The 24445-nt window shown below is 37.6% G+C and overlaps 1 protein-coding gene across 14 annotated transcripts in view; it reads right to left on the bottom strand.

Moving 5' to 3' along the window:
- The window catches only part of ANKS1B (ankyrin repeat and sterile alpha motif domain containing 1B), a 232742-nt gene extending 209872 nt beyond the window's left edge, over positions 1 to 22870 (bottom strand). For all 14 annotated transcript variants that reach the window (XM_034062868.1, XM_034062870.1, XM_034062869.1 and 11 more), the window contains exon 1: positions 22670 to 22870. In XM_034062868.1, the coding sequence (XP_033918759.1) occupies positions 22670 to 22870 (201 nt within the window). The remainder of the gene's footprint in view (positions 1 to 22669) is intronic.
- Positions 22871 to 24445: the final 1575 nt, after the last annotated feature.

Here is a 24445-nt window from a genome sequence, read left to right as displayed (position 1 = left end):
GGTCTTATTGCGCTTCACTTTGGCTGATGGGTTGACAACCTGATAAAGGTGAGAGACACATTTCATAGATTTTCGTTGTAAAGTTCTGGGAAAAACCTCAATGGGTCGGTAAATGCATATGCACTACTTTATGTAAATGAAGTAAAAACTGATGGAAAAAAGAAAAGAGAAAGAACAAGTTAATTTTGATTTTAAGGCTTTTTTCCTGCTTACAAAAGAAAAACCTGTTGTGCAAGATTTAGAAGAGTTCTGACTATAGGCTGGCAATGCCAACTAAACCAGCTTTTTCTATGCTCAGCTATATCAGCTAGAAGAGGAAAAGTAGCAGATCTGGTGCTGAAGCTGTGTAAGAGCTGCTACTTATGAGGCTGAGTGGAATTCATTTGCTGTGTAGCCATTACTGAGACCAAGTTCAGCTGGAGGTGACAAGTGTTACTGGAAATGGCAGCAAATTCCATAACTTTTCTATGCTTTTGGTGTACTGGAAATTGGTTTGCCCAAGAACACGGTTGGTGTGGGTTAGTGAAAGACGACTTCTTAGTACACTGTTGATGGGACAGCACTGATGCTTGCATCACTCCCATCAAGTGCAAAGCACTCAATGCTCTCCTTTGCCGTCTCCCGCCACCCATGTAGTAGTGGGCTGCACCATCAACATAATAAGATAAGATCAGCAGGAACTCTGAAGAGCTGGTACAGATGGCACCTAACGCATAGCAATGGGTAAGATCGTGGTGTATCCATATTACAGGCAAGGCCTGGTAGGTGTTAAAAGTAAAAGTGCCTTGCTAATTTCTCTACCAATGCGTACTGCACTGAATCTTACCTGAGGTCACCAGGACTTGACGCTGCACAGAATGGGGGGCTGAATGGAGTGGGGGCAACAGTCCTCATACTTGAGCTTACAGGGCTTTGGAAATATGATTTGCCACAGAAAGGAAAAAAGATAATATGGGAGGTGGCACACTTAGCTGAAGTATCAAAGAGCATCTTCATTCCTGCCACTCAGATAAGAGAGGTGGGAGCAGGACAGGAGCAGATGGGAATTCTTCCATTATACATGCTTGGAGACTGAAGTCAGAGATAGAAAACTGAGACCAATCGCACTAAAGAGCTGTATGCCTTTTTACCCCTTCCACCCCAATTGCATAACTGCAAAGGAAGGGAGCCAGCATCTGGTACCAACAGGAAGAGGGAATGTTGTGAAGCACATCCTCAACAGCTTGCTGAAAAACAGTTTCCTCCTCTGTCTGAATTGCTTTGCTTCTTACCCGCCTAATCCTCATATTCTTCCAAACAACATCCCTTTGAAAAAGCTGGTATCTAAACTGTCCTCTGGCTGGGAACAAATTAGTGACATCTCACAATGTAGTTATGGACACACTGAATATCCAGGACTTTTCTTTTTCATTGTCTAAATCATGTCAGAAGATTTATACATTTTCATCACAACACATCTTTTCAACAAGGTAAAAGAGTTTATTTCTTAGAGATTTGCAAGAAATTACTAGCAGAAATGAAAACTGCCTCCTGCTAGTGCAAAAATTTCAGGCAATGTGTCATGTTTTATTTCCAGACAAGAACTGGCAAAAAGAATTTAGCAGGCTTCACCATGAGTGAAAAGGTTGCCTCTCACTAGAATTGCCACTGCTAACATGAAAACAAGATCTGTAGGAATGATTATTGAGTGAAATGCCTAACTTGTACTTTCAGGTCAGAAAAAAATTATCAGATTCCTGGAGATACTGCAGAAATTGTTATTTCACCTAAAACCTGACAGGAATATCTTAGAAATCCCCCTGCAAAAGCATGAAATTTTGCCTTGAGGGAAAGAGATTGATTATGAAATGTTAGGAATAAAGGACTGAGCATGTTGCAAAACAATTTTTGATAACTTTCTTCCAAAATTAATTTGCTTTTAAATTACTGATACTCCTTCTCAATCCTCAAGTTGCTCTATTGTTAGTCTCTTTATTTATTAATTTCTTAGTAATAAAAACCCCCACAAAAAGAAAAACTGGAAGACAGTTTTCCATACTGCTGTAATTTTGTCAGCAAGTAATAATAAACTACTACTGAAATGTTAACTAAAAAAGGCCATTTCACTTATTGATAATGAGTGTGGTGATAGCAATTCAGAGCCTTATTTGCAAACTATGCATAAAGATAGAAGGTGATGTCTCAACAGATCCGAGTCCCACTTTACCTAAGTTTTAAAGAAAAACCTCTCTTTGGTTCACATTCATCTCTTCCCGAAGTGAACCTGAAGTAACAGTGCCATCAAAAGCTTTTCAAATATTCATATTACATGAGCATATAGTCACAGACCTTTCACACAACAGTAATAGTTAATGATAATTACACAATGCCAATAGCTGGGACAAGGATTCTTGTAAGAAGAATTTCTGCTATTTTTACCCCCTTCTCCTTCTAACACTGATTCATTACAACCAATACAACCATCACATGTGAATTACCTGTACAGATAAGGTGGCAATTTAAAATATTACCTTTGATGTTGCACTTGGCCCACTTAATTACTCACACAGTTGACCCAACTCTGTCTGCCTATATAGTCATAACAATTCAATAAAATAATTATTAATACTTACCTAATGACATCCTAACGTCTTGAACATATATTGTGAAGATAATTTCACTTTGAGTAATGAAAATTCCAGAGTCTATATTGTACCATTATTCAGATTACTTGAGATAAATGCTAGTTAGCCTAGATGCTAAATTTTTCAGAGGACCCACTTTAAAACAATATTACTGTGAGCTAATTAACAGACTTGTAAATTCTCAGAAAAATATTCCTTTCTCCAATAAGTGTGCAAATGTAGGGAGTGCAGGAAGTGGCAAACATGGTATTTTCAGGCATAACAGAAATGCTGAATACCTGTTCTGCATGTAACACAGAGTACTTGTTTAACCTTGGAGGTACCACTGGTGGTTTTGTAACAAATGTAAAAACTCAATTTATCTCCCTCACAGGAATATTTCCTTCCTCACATTTTTATCAATCTTAGCCATGCTTAACATTTGAGCTACCCAAATCAGCCTGGAGAGTACAAAATGCAGAGGTTTTGACTGTAAAATTCTGGGCAGTATCTATGTCTTAAAAACAGGTTATTCACAGGAATGTTCTGTAAAATAGCAGCAGGGAAAGCAGATACTCAAGAAAATATGTAAGCTTTCACACATTTAGACCCTAACGTTATGACTGAGGTCTTGGAAGCACTTGCTCATCTCCTGTCTGGTGTTGAACCCCACTTACACCAGCAGCTTTACCTTTAAGCTGCCTGGTGTTCAGTCTCTCTGTTCTAAGCAGACCTGGAAACCACGTCAGTCCTTCCAGCTGAGTCTAGAAAACTGGCATCTCCTCTTAGATACCATCAGAGCTTGATCTGGTAGAGTCTCAGAGCATGCTCAAGGCAGAAACACAGGAGCAACAGTATGAACTGGCAGCTGCTTTCTTTCTTAAAAAACATAGCACAGCCCAGCTATCAATGTATTCTTACAGAAGGCAGGAGACCAAATATATGTGTCTTTCTCTAACCTGGGTTTCCTAAGAGCACAAGCTATGCAACAACTGATAGGAAAGGACACTCTGGGACTGAGAAGGAGTCTTTCACTTGTCCTGCTGAAACTAAATTGCTGTGAAGTTTAGTGAGCAAGCCAGAAAGGGATAGTACCCTTTAGACCAGTGACAGCTGGCTGTGGTAAATTAATCTTGTGCTGTTCCTAGAAATGTTTCTGGTTTATTTTGCTAAATATAAAAGCAGATAAAAAGCTAAAAATTCAGGACTTTCTGTTTGTTTCAGCCAAGTATCCTAACTTGTGAGCTACAGACTCATGCTACCGGTGCATACTGTAATTTGGAAGAAAACAGTGAGCCAGCTGTCCTCATCCAAAGGGATGACTTGCACATCAAGACTCAGTGAGTAGCACAAGAAATCCAGCCTCCAAATGGTGTCTAATGCAGGGCTGCAAAGGGATGCATAACCTTCAGATGTAACTCCTGCTTTGAAGCATCCTACATGCTCCTCTGTTTAGCATTGCAAACCCCCTTCTTAACTGCCTTTCTCTTCCTATTAAGCTTTGTGTGCCTAATTCAATTGTAGCGATCCCACTCCCAGACACAGGAGCTGTGGAGTCAAACATGGCTTGATGCTCACCATTTCTTCACCTAACTGCATTTTTAATGTGATCTTGGAGGCCCCACCTGGCTGTTCGGAGTCCACTCTGTGTGCTGCAAAATGAAGACACTGCCTAAATTTCAGGTGCCCAAACGATTTTCAGAACCTAGCTGCTACTAATTGGAGGCTGTTAGGTCAACTGAACTTGCTGTTTTGCTTAATACTGCTAAATGGAATGAAATATAAGACAGCTCCTGAAAATAACAGATACAGGAAATAACAGTGTTTTTTATGCGTCACCGATTTGCTATGTTTAAATTCGTTTCACTTTCCACCATGCTGCTTTTGACCTGTTCTGCAGAAGCAAGGGTAAAAGGCAAGAGAGCTCTGCAAGTTAATAAGGAACTGTTACATACTAACTTCCTCTAGGTGAAAATTAAAAGGGTGCAGGGAAAATATATAGTCAGGCTTGCCTGCTAAATACAGTTGGTTTGGTGAGACCAATTTTAACATATTCCTACAGATTTTGTTTCCTAAGGCAGGCACAATGAATAGCAGGGTTGAATATGGTATTGTCATCGCCCACTGCACATAGATGAGATTTCTGTTACATGTGACTTGTCTTGCACAAACTGTGTCATTTATTTTCACAGTATATACAGAGATATTACTAGCCAGATCCCTGAAGCCCAAGAGGTAAACGGAGATGGCCTCCATTTTATTCAAACCCTTTCTAAAAATAAGAGAACATTTGATTAAGGGTTGACAATTTTCTTTTCTTCCTTTGCTTGTTCTTGTAATTCATTTTGCAGGGGAAGTGGGCTGTGTTTTTCTTATCCCTTCCAATTCAGCAGCCAGGCGCCTGGCTTTGCGGGCCCACTCCCGTCACCACGGCAACCAGCATATCGCTGTGATGTGATCCCATGTGCTTTATGTCACTACATGGTGCTATTGTTCTTCAGTAACGATGGGGGAGATGTGTTTCCCTATTCTCATAAAGCAGGATTAATTATTGTTCCATTGGTCATCCTGTGTGTCATGCGTGGACAACAGCATCATATCAGGATGCATTTCACTTCACATGTAGTGACTTTAAGAATGTTTGGTCTGCACCATGAAGCCTATGTTCAGCACTAAGCAAACACTGCTCTTCAAAACATGCCAGAGAATCCAAATCAAGGCTGTAGTTCAAAAGAATCATTGGTATGATCATATTAGGTGAGATCAAAGGTTTCTCTAACTCATTGGTTTATAGTGTCTCTGCTAGCAGTTAAAACTGCCCAGAAAAGCAAAATATATAAATAATTATTCTTACATAATTTTTTCATTCTCACCTTTGCTCTAATTTAAAGTGACACAGATGGGCATTTAACTACACTACAGACTGAGTGCTGGATGTACAGCAGGCAGAAGACCTGATTTTGCTAAACACAAATCCACCATAGATTTCAGTGGATACATAAGACTCAGCTGATCTTTAGCATTTAGAGTAAGCTAATTCACCATCCGTTTTCTAGATTGCAGCAAATCATCCCTGCACTGCAGAGCTTATTTCTTTTCGTTTGTTGCAGAGAAGGGAGAAGACTTCTTGCAAATTAACTTTGGGATGATATACTCCACAAGAATCAAAATAAGAACAGTCCCTTCAAAACTGTATTATGATGACAGGCCCAAACCTGCAGAGCAGATGGAAGAAAGGATACCTTAGAATCATCCCCCTGTACTCAGCACTGGTGAGGTGGCACCTTGAATCCCGTGTTCAGTTCTGGGCCCCTCACTACCAGAAAGACATTGAGTTGCTGGAGAGGGTCCAGACAAGGGCAACAAAGCTGGTGAAGGGGCTGGAGCACAAGTCTGATGAGGAACAGCTGATGGAACTGGGGTTGTTTAGTCTGGAGAAGAGAAGGCTTGGGGGGACCTTATCGCTCTCTACCGCTGCCTGAAAGGAAGCTATAGACAGGTGGGTATTGATCTCTTTTCCCAAATAATAAGCAATAGGACAAGAAGAAATGTCCACAAGTTGCACCAGGGGAAGTTTAGACAGAATATTAGGAAAAATTTATTCACTGAATAGGTTGGAAAGCACTGGAACAGGAAAGCGGTTGAATCACTATTCCTGGAGGTATTTAAAAGACATGCAGATGTGGCACTTAGGGACACAGCACTGTACTCAGCACTGGTACAGTTCAGTAGTGGACTTGGCAGTGGTAGGTTAAAGGTTGGACTCAATAATCTTAAAGATCTTTTCCAACCTAAATAATTCTATAGAATCAGAATGACAGAATGGTTTGGATCAGAAGGGATCTTCAAAGAATATCTAGCCCAACCTCCCTGTCATAGGCAGGGACATCATTTATGTTGCTCAAAACCCATCAGACTTGGCCTTGAACACTTCCAGGGATATCATCTACAACTTCTTTGGGCAGCCCTGTTCAGTGTCCCACCACCCTCGTCATACAAAAAGTTCTCCCCTATGTCCATTATGAATTTACCCTGTTTTAATTTAAAGCCACTGCCCCTTGTACTGTCACAATGTACCTTGGTAAAAAATCTCTCTCCTCTTTCCGATAAGACCCCTTTATATATATGGGAAGGCTGCAATAAGGTCTCATTGCAGCCTTCTTTTCTCCAGCTTGAACATCCCAAATTCTCTCAGCTTTTCCTAATAGGAGAGATGTTACAGCCATTTTTATGGTCATCTTCTGCTCTGAGAAGTCCATGTCTTCCTTTGTGCTGGTGTCCCCACAGCTATATGTGATACCCAAGGTGGGGTCTCACCAGAGTGCAGTAAAGGGGGAGAATCACTTCCCTTGACCTGCTGGCAACATTTCTTTTAATGCTTTAGGGTATGACTGTCTTCTGGGCTGCAGTGTACATTGCTGGTGCATTCACCAGTGTCCCCAAGTCCTCTGCAGGGCTGCTCCTAATAATTTCATTATCAAGTCTGTACTGATATTGGAGATTGCCTTGACGCAGGCGCAGGACCTTACAATTGGCCTTGTTGAACTGCATGAGGTTCACACGTGCCCACTTCTCAAGCTTGTCAAGGTCCCTCTGGGTGGCATCCCTTCTATGCATAAAAGGGATGCTTCACTGTCCTTTACTGATCCCTAGAACACTTCAACAACATGTAAATGACCAATGAGTCCAAAGACGAAAAAGAGGGAAAACCATTCAGTTTCTGCTAACTTTATCTAAAAATTGAAGGTTCCATCTTGGAAAACAACTGGGTAGCCACTGATACCCAAGAAATGCACTGTGGAGTGATTCACTGATCACTGCATTTTTAAACAACACATTCTCAAGCTACGACAACATATTTTTAATACTAAACAGCAGCATTTCATGTAGCATAGTCTAGCTATGTCACCAATAATACAGTAACTGTCAACCAGAATGTATTAAAATGACGTGTGTAGCTATCGACTGGATCTCATAAAAAATATTAATTACCATAGATATCAAAATAATTTGCTTACAATTTTTAAGTATCTTGTCATTAAGCAACAATATTTATAGTGAAGTGTAAAAATAAACAAACACATCCAATAAATAAATAAACAAATGCAAAATCAGATTCCTGGCTGTTTAAGCCAGATAGTAAACTACTTTCTGTTCCCTTCTTCTCTTCGTCTCTGTTTTTTCTCCCTGTGAAACTTATTCCAAATCCCCATATTTTATTCAGATACAGTTCTAATATTGTGACCTTTGTTTTTGTTCACATTCTCTGCTTTATTTAGACATTTTTTATTCTTTTGCAAATATTCTTTTATCATTTATCTTGGATACAACACAAAAGCAGTAATTAGTCCATCATAATTCTGTATTTTCTACCCATAACTGACTTTTTAGATGTTACAAATACTCATACAAGATGGCATTTTTATACCAATTCATAAATCACTTGCATACATAATGGCAGGCATAATCTTTTATTACCAGTGAATATAAGAAAAAAAATCCATGCATTTGAAGAAGGGTGTTCTCAAAAACTGAACTATGTAACTTGTCTGCAGCCAAAACAAGTATTAACTGTGAAATTTAAAGTCATGTATTGGTCTCATACAGGCAGTTCTAGCATACTTATATAGCACTTTGAACTATGCATCTTGCCAAGTAAACAGGATATGGTTTCAATAATCTCCTGTATAAAGATAAACTTGTTTTTTTGTCTGAGGTGCTGATTATCCCCATAAACATAATGCATTTTCTTAACAATCTGAATTAACAAGATCAAAATTAAAGAGAGGACAAGTTGATATATTCTTAAGGTAGCACTGCCCATATGCAGACTGATCCAGTCCCAAAACACTATGGTAGGATTCTGCATTTTTGCTAGACAGTTGATATTCCAAGTATGCATGTTGGGATATGTACTGTCAGAGTCCAGTAAGCTGACACTCTAGTACACCATTTCCCTCAGTCACAGGGAAGACTTCATGCAAATCAGTCCACCTTGTCACCTGGCACCCTTTTTCCTGATGCTACTGTAATGAGTTTTACCACTAATCCTTTTGCTATACAAGGATACTCTGCTTGACAAGTAACATTTAGCAGCCTCCCTCTGTCCAAATTCAAGCAGTTCTTTTACTGATACTTTGCAGATTTCTTGTGAGCATGCTTTTTCTAAATTAACTTTGTGATAAATTTTCTTGAGGGTCCTGGTGAACAATTGTGAGTCTCTCCTGCCTCTAATATCAGGTCCAAACAAATCAGCTAATAAAACTATGCTCCTGATCCAGTGACACAAGATTGTAGGAGACTGTTCAAAAATGTGTAGGTGAGGCCCTTAGTAACATGGTTCAGTGGCAGTACTGGGGTAATGGTTGAACTTGATCTTAAAGGTCTTTTTCAACCTAATTGATTCTATAATTCTATGATATAATTTCTAGATTTTGGTACACATTCTTAAAAGGAAAAGTTACTGAAATGAAAAAACCAGCGAAAATATGAGCTGTTGATCCCCATTACATGTTAAAGGAATGTTGCAAAGTCACAAAGCTACAAAATACCAGAATGAAGACTGCTCAGCACTGGCTAACCACCCTACAACCCAGGATCCATATTCTACATGGCATCATACGTGCAGTATAATTACATTTCTGAATAATTCATTATTTCAGTGCAGCAGGATGGATGGTGCTTACAAAATAAGATATCTGGTATTTCTTTTTTTAGTCTTTATCATGCTCTGTGTAGGTCCATGTCTTATATATAGTTTCCCATTGAAGACCTCACCAGTAAGAATGACTCATTTCAGACTTTTTTTAGATGTGAAATAATATTAGACATCTCCAAAACAGGAATTAATATGTTTTATAAAATTTCTTCAAGGCAAGGTGGCATTTTTATACCCATTGTACTGATAAAGAGTTAAAGTAGGACTAATTAGAATAATAATAAGAAAATCTATTAGTTCTCAGTGCCTAAATGCAGTGATTGTTCTCTTCCATTTCAATAAGCACTTTGTATCTATGTACATATGTATTCAAAGGAAAACTGTAGTCAAATTCTGTTTCAGCTGTGAGCACTCACACTTCAGCAAATCCAGTTCTGTCCTTTTCTTGCACATGTGTATCAAAGGGTTTTCAGTGCATCACTTTCATCAGAAAAAAATGTGGCAACTTGTAGCTAGCTGTCCAGGTAAATCAAAAGCCTGAGACACACTGGAAAATAGAAAAATCTGAATAATATAGTACTGCAAAGCATACCAGAGAGATAGCTTTCTGCAAGAAGTCAGCTTAAGCTCAGCCAAGCAAACTAGCTCTCACTTGGCACCAGCTCTGTTAGGCCAGAGCTGCCTCCCAAAGAGTGATAAGAATATCTTTGTGAAGACTACCATGTTAAATGTCTCTCTGCTTTTTTTAGGACTCCCTAAAATGTTTTAAGACAGTACACTGAGGAAATAGTAAATGGAGAAAAGGAGACATGGAGAACAGAAGAAAAGGCCAGCCTGCAGGGATGGTGAGGCATCGAGAGAGCTCAGAAACACAAATGCATTTGAGGGAAGACAGACAGTCACATTGAATCTCAGGACTAAAAAGAAAGGAATAGTGGTACCTGAGTAGATACAGGAGAGACAAGAGGAATCCTAAGAAACAGTTTCTGCCATGAGAAGTAATAAAATGCATGATTTGAAGATCAAAGTAACAATAAATTACATATAGCTAGCTCATACATAGAAAATGTTCCTGATTCATTTGGTTTGGGACATAAAAATATTAATGAGTATTAAATACTTGTTTTGGTTTTCTGCACTATTTTTAGCTTAGGTTCAATCCTTGCCACTGAATTTATTCAGAAATTAACAGAAGATACCCAATGGATTCCTCAAGCAATCTGGCTACCTCTTGACTCCCAGATGAGAAACTGTGCTTTCCAGCTACAGGTACTTAGAAACCTGTATTATCAAAGAATAGACACAAGCAGATAATTGGCCACAAGATATCTCTTAATACACAAATATTCTTATTCCAGGATCCTCTCTTGATTTCATGTATGTGGGTCAGGAATATACATCAGATCAAGAACTGGTTGAAAGGAAGAAGGCAGAGAGTTGTGGTCAATGGGGCAGAATCTAGCTGGAGGTCTGTGACTAGTGGAGCTCCTCAGGGGTCAGTGCTGGGACCAGTGCTGTTTAATATTTTCATCAACGACCTGGATGAGGGAACTGAGTGTACCCTCAGCAAGTTCGCTGATGACACTAAATTGGGAGGAGTGGCTGACACACCAGAAGGCTGTGTTGCCATTCAGCGAGACCTGGACAGGCTGGAGAGTTGGGCTGGGAGAAACTTGATGAAATTCAACAAGGGCAAGTGTAGAGTCTTGCACCTGGGGAAGAACAACCCCATGTACCAGTACAGGTTGGGGGTTGACCTGCTGGAAAGGAGTGAAGGGGAAAGGGACCTGGGGGTCCTGGTGGATGGGAGGATGACCATGAGCCAGCAGTGTGCCCTTGTGGCCAAGAAGGCAAATGGCATCCTAGGATGCATTAGAAAGGGTGTGGTTAGTAGGGCAAGAGAGGTTCTTCTCCCCCTCAACTCTGCCTTGGTGAGGCTGCATCTGGAATATTGTGTCCAGTTCTGGGCCCCCCAGTTCAAGAAGGACAGGGAAATGCTTGAAAGAGTCCAGCGCAGAGCCACAAAGATGATGAAGGGAGTGGAACACCTCCCTTATGAGGAGAGGCTGAGGGAGCTGGGTCTCTTTAGCTTGGAGGAGACTGAGGGGTGACCTCATCAGTGTTTACAAATATGTAAAGGGTGGGTGTCAGGATGATGGAGCTAGGCTTTTTTCAGTGATATCCAGTGACAGGACAAGGGACAATGGGTGTAAACTGGAGCATAGGAGGTTCCATGTTAACATCAGGAAGAACTTCTTTACTGTAAAAGTGACAGAGCACTGGAACAGGTTGCCCAGGGAGGTTGTGGAGTCTCCTATGTTGGAGATATTCAAGGCCCGCCTGGACAAGTTCCTGTGTGATGTACTCTAGGCTACCCTGCTCTTGCAGGGGGGTTGGACTAGATGATCTTTCAAGGTCCCTTCCAACCCTTGGGATTCTGTGATAAGCTCCTAGCCAGATAATTAAGTGAACAGAGTTTTTCCCCAAGCTCATAATCCAAATCAATGGCTAACCTCAGAAAAGACCCTTAGATACATTGTCCTGCGCATTCTCCATAGACCTGGTTTCTTCTGCACATGCTAGCAAGTGTTTATTTTCTCCTTTCCCAGCTCTCCATTTTTTATTGTTCAAGAAGGAAGGAAATCAGCATGTGTTTTAAACATATACATGTATGAAGGAAAATGCTATTATATACATAGAAGAGATAAGAGACAATCAAACAATACAAGTAGGAACAACAGAATTTGCTGACAAAAAGCCTGACGTTACAAGGAACCAAAGATTTGTCTGTATCTGGGTTCTTTAGCATAATATTCCACTCTTGCTGCATGAAGTTATTTTTCTGGACAGAAAGTGAAGATCTACTATTTCTAACGGCAATAAAACAAGTACTTAAAAATCAGAACATCAAGAAATAAAAAGCTCACGGACAGAAAAGACACATTTTCAAATTCCAAGAGAGATGGAAAATGAAATAAAATAACTTGCATTGTCAATTTATAATTCCTTTCTGGCAACAAGAGGGATGCCTAGGGAGTTCAGAGAAGCTAACAGAGCTATAATATTCATACTATATTTAAAAATGGACCAAGGCTAAAAACTAACTCAGTATTGTGCAATCTTTTATCTTAATGAAGTAGAGCAGCTAAGAATTATTATTACTCTATAAACGTCATCTTAACTTACTTCAAGAATTGGGCTTTCTATGTGATTAAAAGGGGAGCTGTTTGGAGAGATCAGACCTGAAGCACTGTAAAAGCTGTTAAATAGTGTGACTACTGACTTTATCAATCATTTGTGAGATTTTAAGAGCTGTAACCAGCTGTACATGTATTTGTTTTTAGCATGAACTGCAAGATTCCAGTGAATAAGATGCAGATTTTTCCAACCCTCAGTAATTACAAAAGGGAGTTGTGCACAGAGGACCACTCTACCAATTCATGGCTGCTAACAAGCCAGTCAGAAAAAATACTGTTTAGGAATTATATTGGAAAGGTCATTTGATAGGTGTTCATCCAGTATACTTTTATTCATGATATTACAGGTTTTAACATTTAAACTGAATGTTAGCATTTGTATCCACAGTAACCTTATCCCTCCACATCTCCCACCTGGGCAAATACTTTGGCTTTTATGTTTCAAAACTACCATCTAGATCTAGTCTTTGGATCACAAAGTTTTCAAAGAATTATCATACACTCAAAGACATTCAACACAAACTAGAGCAGGGATGGTACATCTCACAAATTTAACTTATTGCTGTTCCCACCAGCAAAGTTATTAAATAATTCAGTTTCAATTAATTAAAAAAAACACTGTATAACACTAATAACCATCTGAAACATGAGATTTCAGCTAAGTCATGCACTGTATGCACAACATGTGTATATACCCTCAGTTTCATCACTACTAACCAGCCTAAAACAAATATAGTGCATTGTTGCATGGAGATTTTATCCCATATACACAGTAATTGGAGCTTAATGAGGGACAGCAAAAGATACAGAATATAATACGTTCCATAGTGAGTAAAATGTTTGAAATGTTTAATGTAGTGTTTTAAAATCTACAGAAGTTAATTAATTGGGGAGTAAAGTAGTATTTGTATTACCTGTTTTCCTGAAAATATATTTCAGTCAGGAGAGGACTAGGAACAAGACTAGAGACCAGGTGTGAATTTTTTTTGTGTGACACAGGATTTACAATTAATAAAAGCTTATGTTAATTCAATTAGTTATTCTTATTTGGAATAAAATCATAGTTAAGACAAGGTAGTTTACTTGTCTGCATTGGGCCTTTACTATTTTCAGCAGTTGAAGAATGTATCTTTTTTTTTTTCCCGTTGAAAGTCAAGAACATCAGACTTTCTTAGAACTGAATCTGTGCTTAGACCCATGTAAAACACTCAGGCAAAGTTTTTGGGGGTGACCACTGATGCACAGTGTTCAGCTAAAGAATTATGAGAAAAGAGTTTCTAACAGAATATATTAATTTTTAATTATCTAAAGTTATCATCTGAAGCGTTATTCTTTTATCTTTTCTAACAAACTCTTTATAACTCAGTTTCTAAAATCCAAATGCAAACAAGAAGCCTGTTTGGATGTATAAATCCTTTAGAGTGATAAGACAATTCTAATATTCCAGATTAACAATACTAGACAACTGTGAATTACTGCTGAATGAGAAGAGATTAGAGGTCCCACAACTGTTTTAAATAACCATTGGGCTAAGGTTGTAAAATCATCAAGCAATGTAACTTTAGAAAAATAAAGTCTTATTTTAACTGCTAGTTCTTTGAAGTATGTGCTTCTGCACACTCAGATCTCAGTACACTGAATGAGGAAGGATTTGGAGGGAAAAAATTAGGATAGAAACCTGTGATTAAAGACTGTATCATAATGCATATGAATGTGAGAGATGAACTGAGGTTTTGCAGGTACTGTAACTCTCCAATTCTTCTGACCATCTTGATGAATTTCTTTTTTGTGGAATTTGTGTATGCTTGTGCACACGAGTAGGCAGAATGGACAGCATGTTGTGATGGGCAAGCAGAATGGACATCATATGGATAAAAGCCTTATGGATTTCAAAGCTTTTTTATTACAAAGGTTAAAACTGATGCTGGGGTGTTGGTACCACAAAAATGTATTGGCATGTTGTATGGGAGAAGGAAACTTTTTCCCCAACATGTAGGAAATAAAATCTCGAAACAGAAGGAAAGTTGAACTGCTGAGGAAATTTAGAGGTAGTCAAACATTCTGTACCAGAAATGGTTTACTTGCATGGCAGTTCTGGTATTAAAAGGTAGCTGCAGTTTTACCAGCAAAATTAAGCTTGTCTCCCTTGTTGAAACTTAATTGCTTTTGATGGAAGGAAAGCTTCTCATCTACGTGATGAGAGGCACAATGTGTTTTATAATACATCTGTTTCTTTACTGGTTTTTCTTAAATACTGAAATGCAGTTACTTCATTTAGCTTTATTCTCTTCCCATTACTTTCCATTGTGACATTCTCTTCACTCCCCCATCTTCTCCCCACCAGACTCAGTACTGGTGACAGTAACTATCTGTTGCTACCAGCAACACCATCCGTTTCCTTTTTGAATAAGGCATCAGTTCTAAGGTGAAAGGCTGGTCAGGACACTGGAAATCTATGCTGAGGATCAATCCTGTAATTGGAAATATATATTGGTAGTATATTTGTATTTTATTTGTCTTCTAATAATTTATTAATTCTCCAGGAGTTCTCAAAGATGATTGCTAAAGGATCTCATATTTCCTCTTCAGTTTCTTAAGACTCTTCATCAAACATCACCTAACCTAGATGATTCAGATACTGTAATTAACCAAGTACTCTTTTATCTGCTTGCAGCCTGATAGCAGTTTCTCTTCCCCCACCCCCTCCCAATATCTCAGTGGCCTTCATTTAACACAGCATTTCACTAATTCTTGTACTTTGTTCCTTATGCTAAAACTGAGTTTTCTCTGTCTTCTAGTAGTGGTCATAACTTTCTTAATATCCTCTTTAGCTACAGCATACTGACAAAACCTTTCTTCTGTGTATTTTGCTCACATACTTAATGAAATGTCATTTTTCTCCAGTTCTTTTTCCTGCCTCAATTTTGGTTATTTATCTATTCTTTCATGATGTATTCTCTATTTTATATTTTTTCAATGTTTTTTAATCTGCATTAATACTTTTTCATATATCTACCCAAGTTTCTCTTACATCGCCCAGTCTTCCTTCATAAAAGGTAACATGTTCAAGAATCTTATGTTTATTTCCAGTTATCTCTTAGTACCCATAATCTTTACCTGATAACTCCTTCAGAATCCCACACTGTAATTATCTGTAATCAAGCTCCTCTCTACTGCTTTGCCCTTCAAACATCTTTAACTTAGTCAGGGAAGTCTGTCATTGTTTGAGATTAATTTACCACATTTCATTTAATTGCTTCTTGTCAGACAGTGTTGTTCTAAAACAGTAATAGAAACAACTATATACTGTGTTCCTTTTAAAATCCTTTTATGATTTTTTTTTATTAAGAAATATTCCCATATGAAATAACTAAAAATAAGCTGCAACCTTCTATTACATCCAGGCCACTAGTTTCAAGTCTACCATTGCCTTCCATTGCAAAGCTTTCCCTTATTTACCCACAATGTAGACAGAATTATCAATTGATTGTCCTTTGCATCTTCAGTTTTTCACTCTGAGGAGTAAAAACTTTCATAACTTTTGCCTTCCCTAACCTTTAAAGTTTCTGTGATTTTTAATGACCTTTACATGTCAGATTTTCAAAGAGCTAAGCAGGCTTTTAGGTCAAGCACAACACTGAACGTTAACATTTAACATATTTATAGAACAGATGGGACTAATTCCAGTCCTCAAGTATCATACTCACAGATATGTACCATGAAATCTAGTGGTGATTGTACATGCGATGGTTTTCAACATCTGGATATGGCCCTCTGTTCTTAGTGAGTGTAAGACTGAGCCCAGTACCTTGATATGTACATTGGACAAGCTCTTCCTCTCAGACTACTGCAGAGTGAGCTTCCCAAAGAGGCCCATATACTCTAGATGTCACTAACATGAATAGCAGAGGTAAGTGGAAGGACATTCCACTGCATATACAGGCACTTGGATTGTCTACCAAATGTACAGCCTGGAAGTCCTGTCTGTGTGCTTTGCATGTACAACCTTGTATGAGGCATTTAAATAGAGATGACCAAATATTCCAGAAGAACTAGAGAAACCCTCACCTAAAGGCTAACTTAGCAGAACCTAGCAGACAGGTAGACAAGCCTATCTCAGATTTTATACTAAGAATCCTTACTAGAATGAGAAAGATCTTGAAGCCTCAGAGCTGGATATTCTGAGAGAGGAGAAATAGCTTTAATAAAAATACTTTGTGCTTCCTTTTGGTGAAACCTGGATGTATTCTAGCCCAAGTTGAGGCATCAAAATTTTTGTGTCTACATGAGAGCTTAAGGAGACCTAGTAAAAAAAGCAATACAGCCTAGACAATGATTCAGCTGACCAGATGAATCTACTTTAATTTATCCTAAATAGGTACCCTAACAGTTACTTCACCAGTCAGCTAAATTGCATCCTACGCTCCATTTGCTTTAATGGCTGGTAAGGTGCTTCACCTAGTTGCCCACAGATACTAATTTAGTCATTTGGGATGTGCAAATGTACATTGCCTGGAATCCAGCTAAAGCTCCAGATGGGTATGGGTTTTCCATGGATCCCGTATCCTATATTATAGGCCTACACAGATGTCTCAGACATATAAAGTGATTTCCAATATGTGGACAACTGAAATGAGTCCTAAAGATCTACAGCCTGGTACACATTTTAACTTTAATTCTCCCCCACTCTATGATCTGCTAACATGCTGGACTATTGCAAGAATCAGCCTGCCTCAGGAGCTGCAAAGGTTTACTGCGGTGAAGGACAGGAAGGCTCGGAAGAGCAACAAAGAGTAACAAAGAGCCGTTTTTCTCAGGGACAAAGCCACAGCTGCACAGGCACTGAGAAGAGTTCCACAGTTTTAGTGTCAAGTTTTGCATATCTGCAACAAAACTACAAGCAAGTTCTGGGGTTTGACAGTGATGTTCAGATAAGTGGGTTGAAACTCAATAGTTCTAGGCATATATTCTAAGATTTTACTTGAGGTACAGAAAATCTTAAACCACAGTTTATTCCAGCATCAGTGGGACCTGGATATTACTCGCAAACAGTTTTAAGGTTGTGTTAAATGGTTTTCTCTAGTATGCTTTAAGCATATTAGGTGTTGGTTTCTGAAAGTCACTAAAGTCACTACAGACTAGAACCCTTGTCAAACACTGTCTTCCTTTTCATCATTTGCAGCATGGCCTATTTAAGAAAGGTGTTGGCAGACTGACTTGCTCTTTCGTGCTTTCATCTGATGTCCAAATCGCCTTTCTCTGCACCAGGTATTTTTGGATAAAAGTGGATTATTTTGGATAAAAGTGGTCTCTGCAACTTCAGGACTTGAAGCTAATGCACACAGAGAAACTCTTTCAGGTGCATTTCACTCTAAAGAAGCAAAATTGTTTCTGTCCTTTGTACTTGATGCAGAGTTTAAGATCTTCCAGAGAGATTAAAGGCAAGAAGAATTACTGGGTATTCCAGGACAGTAAATCCCAGGAATGACACCTGAGAGAGGACAGTCTCCAGATAAACTTCAGTTGATTTAATAAACCTCCAGATCTAGTGAAAAAAATGAATGGAAAGAAACAAAAAAAGAAAGAGAGAGAGGAAAGGAGAAAGAAAAGTCAAAGTTAACTCAAACTAAATCCAAAACAAGCAGCTAAAGGGAGTTGAGAAGGTAGCCATGTCTAGCACTGTGAAACCAGGTAAACACTTGTGCAGGTAAGTTCACAGGAATTACAGAAAATTATTAGAAGGATAAGAATGCATATGCAACTAAGACAGCAGGTGGAAACTCAAGTCATATATATTCTCAAGCTCTGCAGGACCTACAACATTTAAGATTCATTTCAGCTGCGTAAGCATGAGGACCCTAGAGCCATCTGAGGTGCTCAGCGGCATCCCACCTGGACTCTGGTTGCTGATCGTGAAGTGTCTGACTGTCAGCTGCTGATCCTGAAGTGTTTGACTTTCTCTGGTCTTCAGTAATATCTGTCAGCCCTGTCTGGATCTTCTGTATTTCCTATACAATTGGTACTCCAGTATCCAGTATCTCAATTGGTACTAGATACTTACGTTTAAGTAAGTAATTAATCTGCTAAACAGTAGGTTAGTAGATATTGTAGGAACTAGTGCCATTTATCTCAAATGTATAGGCAGCTTCGAATTCCATGCTGCAGTCACTCTATCCCTCAGTTTCCCAACAGTGAAAAAAAAAGAATTTGGAAAAATACTTAGGCAATGCTTACATCATCAGGCAATACAAGCCATCTGACTACTTGAAGGGGTACAGGTGCATGTCTAAATTCATAGCTGCCATGAAAGTCAAATGTCTTAAGCCAATTCAAGTTATTAACTGTCATTAATGAACAATATTTTGGAATGTCAAAAATTATAATAAAATGCGTCATATTTTTCTGTTTAGTCATTTCAGTTGCTTGGTCCCTATTTCTTTCATACAGTGTTTTATGAATCTTTTAAAGAGATATTATCTTCACTAAATTGCAATATTAAGCAAGTGATAAAATTTCAGAATAATCTTAAATGATTAGAACAACCTATAAATATGATGCCCTTAATCAGAACTAGTCCCCACTGGGCAGTGATTTGATTGAACTTCTTTTATCTTTGTGAATCCAGAATGGAGTCTTTGATGAAGCTCCAGAGTTGTATAAAGCTGCATGCAAGTATCTAGCAACCTCATACACTTGTATATTTTCATATTTCTCTGCAATTTAACTTCTTTTCTCAGCCATACTAAGTTATGTAGGCCTGAGAGTCTGCATAAAGATTATGCCTTATCCCAGAGATATCCATGGGACCTACGCATCAAAAAGATGTTCACTGATTCATTAGGTTTCCTTATTTTTTATATGTAGCTTATGTACTGCAACTTACGACTGACTTAATTGTTTCTTGTGCTTTAGAATTAATTTGACTGCAAAACTGCCTTCATATTATGAAACTGCAATATCATCTGCATCTTCAAATATAGAAAATCTCTGCACAAAGTCACTGCAAATGTTTACATTTGAAGGACTCTGCAGCCTATTACACAACAAATTATCAGTTAATAATGACTGCTTATATATATACATTCAGGTATCATTCTACTCCTTCAAGCACACATGAACCAAGTTTTGGGATTGAATCTGTCTTGGGCCTACTAAATGTTGTGCAAGTGTTATTCATGCACATCACTAATAGTAGGAAGGAATTGCACTTGCTATGTGGCAAATATGTGTAGAAATAGTTTGTGAAAACACAACTTAATTGGTAATACTGTATTTCAAGATATTTTAAAAACATATATACTGATGAACAATGGAAAAATATTTATACTGCAAGGATAAAGAAACAGGCTGTTTCTTACTATAAAGTCCACACACTTCAGTTAACAAACAAACCTTCCTATCCTATTTCAAAGTACAGTTTAGTGAATAACTTTCCAGTCTAGTGAATAACTTTCCTAATGCCCAAGAGGGACTAAAAATAAAGAGTTAATTTCTATGATCTAATGAATGACTAACCATTAAATCTTTTTATCTGAAAACCTCCTTTTTATTAGAATGCTAATTTAATTAATAGTATTTTGCTTTGAGAGTAGTATAAATAGGCTATATTTGTTCTCATATGTATATTATTCCATAGACATTAATTATAACATTGTGATATACATTAATTATAACATTGTGATATTCTCTCTCCTGTTCTGAACATCTAGTAAGACATGTACTACTAAATCATACTTAAAAGGAGTGTGATGGTTGTTGCTTAGGCAACAGAATGAATAAATGCAGGTCAGAATGTGCTTCCAGAAAAACAAAAGCAGGAATATGGTTCTGAATATAGAAGAAATATGTCTAAATGATTTTTACTGCATTGAAGTATTAAGAGTTCTTCAGTGTGAAGTAGCTAACCTATCTGAAACACTTAATAAGATTGCAAAATATAACTTAATATACAAACCACTTTAATAAAGGCAAAGCAGTTTTCTCATATTAAGGAAGGCTACAACACATTTAAGTTTGGAATAATCTGATTTTTAATCCTAGCATAGCAGGTCTTTATTCTGTCATTTTCCTATATACTTTGCAAGTTTAATTTTCTCTTCAACATTTTGGCTAGAATGGAAAATACTTTCAAAAAACACTAATTTAAATTTTCAGAAGAAGCTTTCCTTACATAATGCTGTTACATTCAAAAGAATATTATTTTAAAAAGTTGATGATCTCTGATCATTTTTGTTTCTAATAAAATATGAGAACTATTCTAATTCTGATACAAACAAAACTTGAAATATATAACAGCAAGATGAACAGCTTGACATCAATAAATCAGGAATTATTACATACTGAAAATATAAACATTTTATTTTTAGGGTTTTTCCAGCTTTTTACTTAATCATTGGATGTAAGAGTCTAACCTTCCACTCACAGGTGTACACTACCCCAACTAGTATTAAAATTTATTCTGTATTTTACCTGCAATATATTTTTGAAAACCAAGCACTTCAGAAAAGGCTTAAATTAAAAAAAAGCAGAAAACATCTAACACACATGTATGCAGGCATAACTAAATCTGTCTCATACCTGAAAAGTTTGATCTGGGTACTATGTCACAGAATCTCGTATATAATTTGTATGTTTACATAAGTATGCCAATAAGAGACACAGGAAATTAAAGTCTTATCAATTCCCCTGCAACATGGTTCAGGCTCCTCCAGAGCCAGGGGACAACAATAAAGCCCTCCCTAGGGCAGTTTATTTGGCTCCTCTGGTGCTCATAATTTACCTGTGGTAGGTGTACCCCTCTGCATTTGTTATGCCACCTACAGCCTCTTGTGAACAATTTCCTTCTGTAATCTTTTTAAGACTAAATGGTCATCTGCTTATGTAACTAATGCTACAACACATATAAGAATCTGTAGTTCCAATTTGGAAAACTGCAGCTTGAAAGACATTTTGGTTTTTATTTTTTACACTGCTGCACTGACAGCACACCCTTCCAGCTTTGCTTTCAAGACTATTTAAAGGTGAAGATTCTGTTGACTTTTACTGATATAAGCAGAAGATCACATGGCAGCCATGTAAAAACAGGAAGAAACCTCTACACTATTATAATGTGGAAATGGCAGAGATCTGTGCCTTAATTTTCCGATCAGTAACTCAAAGGCACATAATGATGTTGGCCAAAGAAATTAAATAGGAAAACACAACTCATGATGATTTTACAGTTGTAATATTCTCGCTATTTCACTTATTTCTTATATGCTAGGTGTAAGTTATGCAGAGTTAGAACTGCTCCAAGATATACAAGGTTACTAAAAATATCTTAAAAGGGACTCATTAATATTATTTAAAGCTCTGATACTTTATAGGAAATGGAGTCAGGATTTTTGCAAGAGGTTCAAGTACTAGGAGTAATGAAGCAGGTAGAAAAGTGATTATATAACAACCATACAAGTGAGTTTCTCTACTGTCAATATTAATTTCAATGGGAAGTTTGTGCATGACAGGTCTGTTACTTTGCACCACATGGTAATACTGTATATCCTGAAGTACATAAAATTTTATTTCATTCATATGTTCCTGATAAATGTCTAGAGTTAAAACATGAGAATGGAGCTATTAAAAGGAATGCACTACTTTTCCACACAGGGCATAAGTTTCAACAAGTGAATCCCATAGCCTGATTTTTGAAGATGAAAAAACATTTAGCTAAGACATCAAGAATCACTTGCATAGACAGCTCACTTCATTAAATTTCTATTATCTAACTACCTCTCAATGCAAGAACAGCATTGCATGTTACTTTATTATTATTACAATGATCTTAATGTTTAAATAAAAGTAGAACTGTGATGTATTAAAGATAGGGGTGTTTACAGATTTTACATGCTGTGAAAATCCTGCAATAGATTAAAAGAACTGTGTATTTTTTTTTTTTAATCTGAAAATTGGTGAGAGGGAGAAAAAAACCTTAATATGCAGTTTTTCTTTTACCATATTTCTGGATAGAATATTTTGTAACATCTACAATTAGGAAGTTTATACAAGGACAGTCTATATATTATTAATTTAGCTAGACATAGAAAAGTGAAACACTATACAGATCTTCCTAGTGCAATGCAGAATGACTCTTAAGGTTTTTATGAGCACACAAGACACAGACAAAAAAGGCAGCTACAGTGTATATACACAGATATGCACAGACAATTTCTTACCATAAATTGCACATTGTCAAATCCATTAGCCAGCAAGTGGTTTTCATACTGAGGTAGCCCAATATTTTCCAACCATTGTCCCACTGTCTGGACAGGGCATCGGGGTCCTGTAGGAGGGTGAAGAGGGAGGCGTTTAAGCAATGAATAACCATCCACTGGATAATAGCGGTAGTCCTGGGCTGAGAGGTGGCATTGCCACATCGTGTTCCTGGAAAAGTTGGTATCAAAGGAGCCCGCCAGCTTGACAGATTAACGTTTTCAGCAAGCAGAAAAGTCAGAAGTAAAACATAGTTTACAGGGCAGTATATAGCATAAGATCTGATCCTAGCTCTACATTTCTTAGTTATTAATCTTTACTACAGACCAGTACGTCATACAGCAGGAAAGAAAAAAAAAAAAAAAGGCACATCAAGCTGTCAGCGAAGCTGTTCTCCGTTATATGTGATTGTTGCAATACTCCACAATGAGCAATGCACTGCCAGCAGCAAGAATTCTTTTTATCAAGTACTCCTACACTCATCAGTATGCAGCTCCATGATTCTTGCTCCCCCTCGCTCACTCCCCATCATTACCCAGCCTAGGCTACACCTCGCATTTTCAATAATAGCCATCAGATAAGGCAGATTTTTTTTTTGTCTGCAAGCTGTAAGCCTGCTGCTGCTGCTTCCTCCTACACACCCATCCAAGCGTCAATCTTGAATGATGAGAGCAGTCAAAACAAATGCAGAAAATAGCGAGTCTCAAAAGCAACCTAGAGCACTTAAATCTGAATAGAATTTTCATTACCAGTTACGCTTTACATATCTGTTTGTTGTAGATTTTTACGTTTTACAAGACATTAAGAACTGCAATACATAAATCATAGCCAATGGCGTGGTTTACTATGCCTTCCCCTTCCCCCTTTTAATACAAGATAGGTAGTGGTCTGCTTCTCTGTTTATGTAATAGCAAACCCCTTTTGATGAATCGATAATGAATACATTTCACAGCTTCTCTCCTATAGTACAGCAAAAGACATAAACGGCACAACAATTTTAGTCAAAGTAATTAGATTATCTGCATGATTTCTTCAACCATAAAATATGAAAACCTTCAAGCCAACATACCATAATTCAATTTGAAAAGGTCACAATTTCAAATGAATAACTAGAATATTTTTACTAAATAAAATTTTAAGTTTATGGAATTTTCATACAAAAATGTGAATGATAGTAGGCAGACATATAAGATTTGCATGATTTCTGGGGAGGAAGCATATTTTATCAACTATAACAGGAAAAGAAATAAAATGAAAGTGAAGTTCATTTTCTGCACAAGAAGCCAAATACCTCACAATGTATTCTCTATCAACGCTACATTTTTTAGGCAGTTTGTCTAAGGCTGGAAATACTTTACACCTTTGTTCTAAGGGGAATGTTTAGTAAACTTTTGCTTTTCATAACTGGATTAAAGGACTTGAAAAAAAAAATAAGGCAGAAAATTGATATATTCAGGGTCCATTGTGCACTGAATTCCAGGCATAAGGAAACTATAGATACCTGTCAAGGACATCATTTGGGATTGATGATACTATGGCAGAAAACTCTTTCACTGAAATCCAGACCTACAGCCTGACTGATAAGGTATAATGCAAAGTCTTTGCAAGTGATATGCAGAGGCTCCCTAAGCAGTTGCAGAACAGACTTTAAACTTGGCTGGATATTTAAAATTAACAATATTAAAAGAGTTTCAACTCCAGCCTGACTAGTAATCTTTTGTTCTGGTATTGTTGCTTGG

The sequence above is a fragment of the Melopsittacus undulatus genome, chromosome 5, assembly GCF_012275295.1.
Source record: "Melopsittacus undulatus isolate bMelUnd1 chromosome 5, bMelUnd1.mat.Z, whole genome shotgun sequence".
Lineage (NCBI taxonomy): Eukaryota > Metazoa > Chordata > Aves > Psittaciformes > Psittaculidae > Melopsittacus > Melopsittacus undulatus.
Note: the sequence above shows the minus strand (reverse complement) of the source record. Positions and strands in the feature narration are given on the sequence as shown.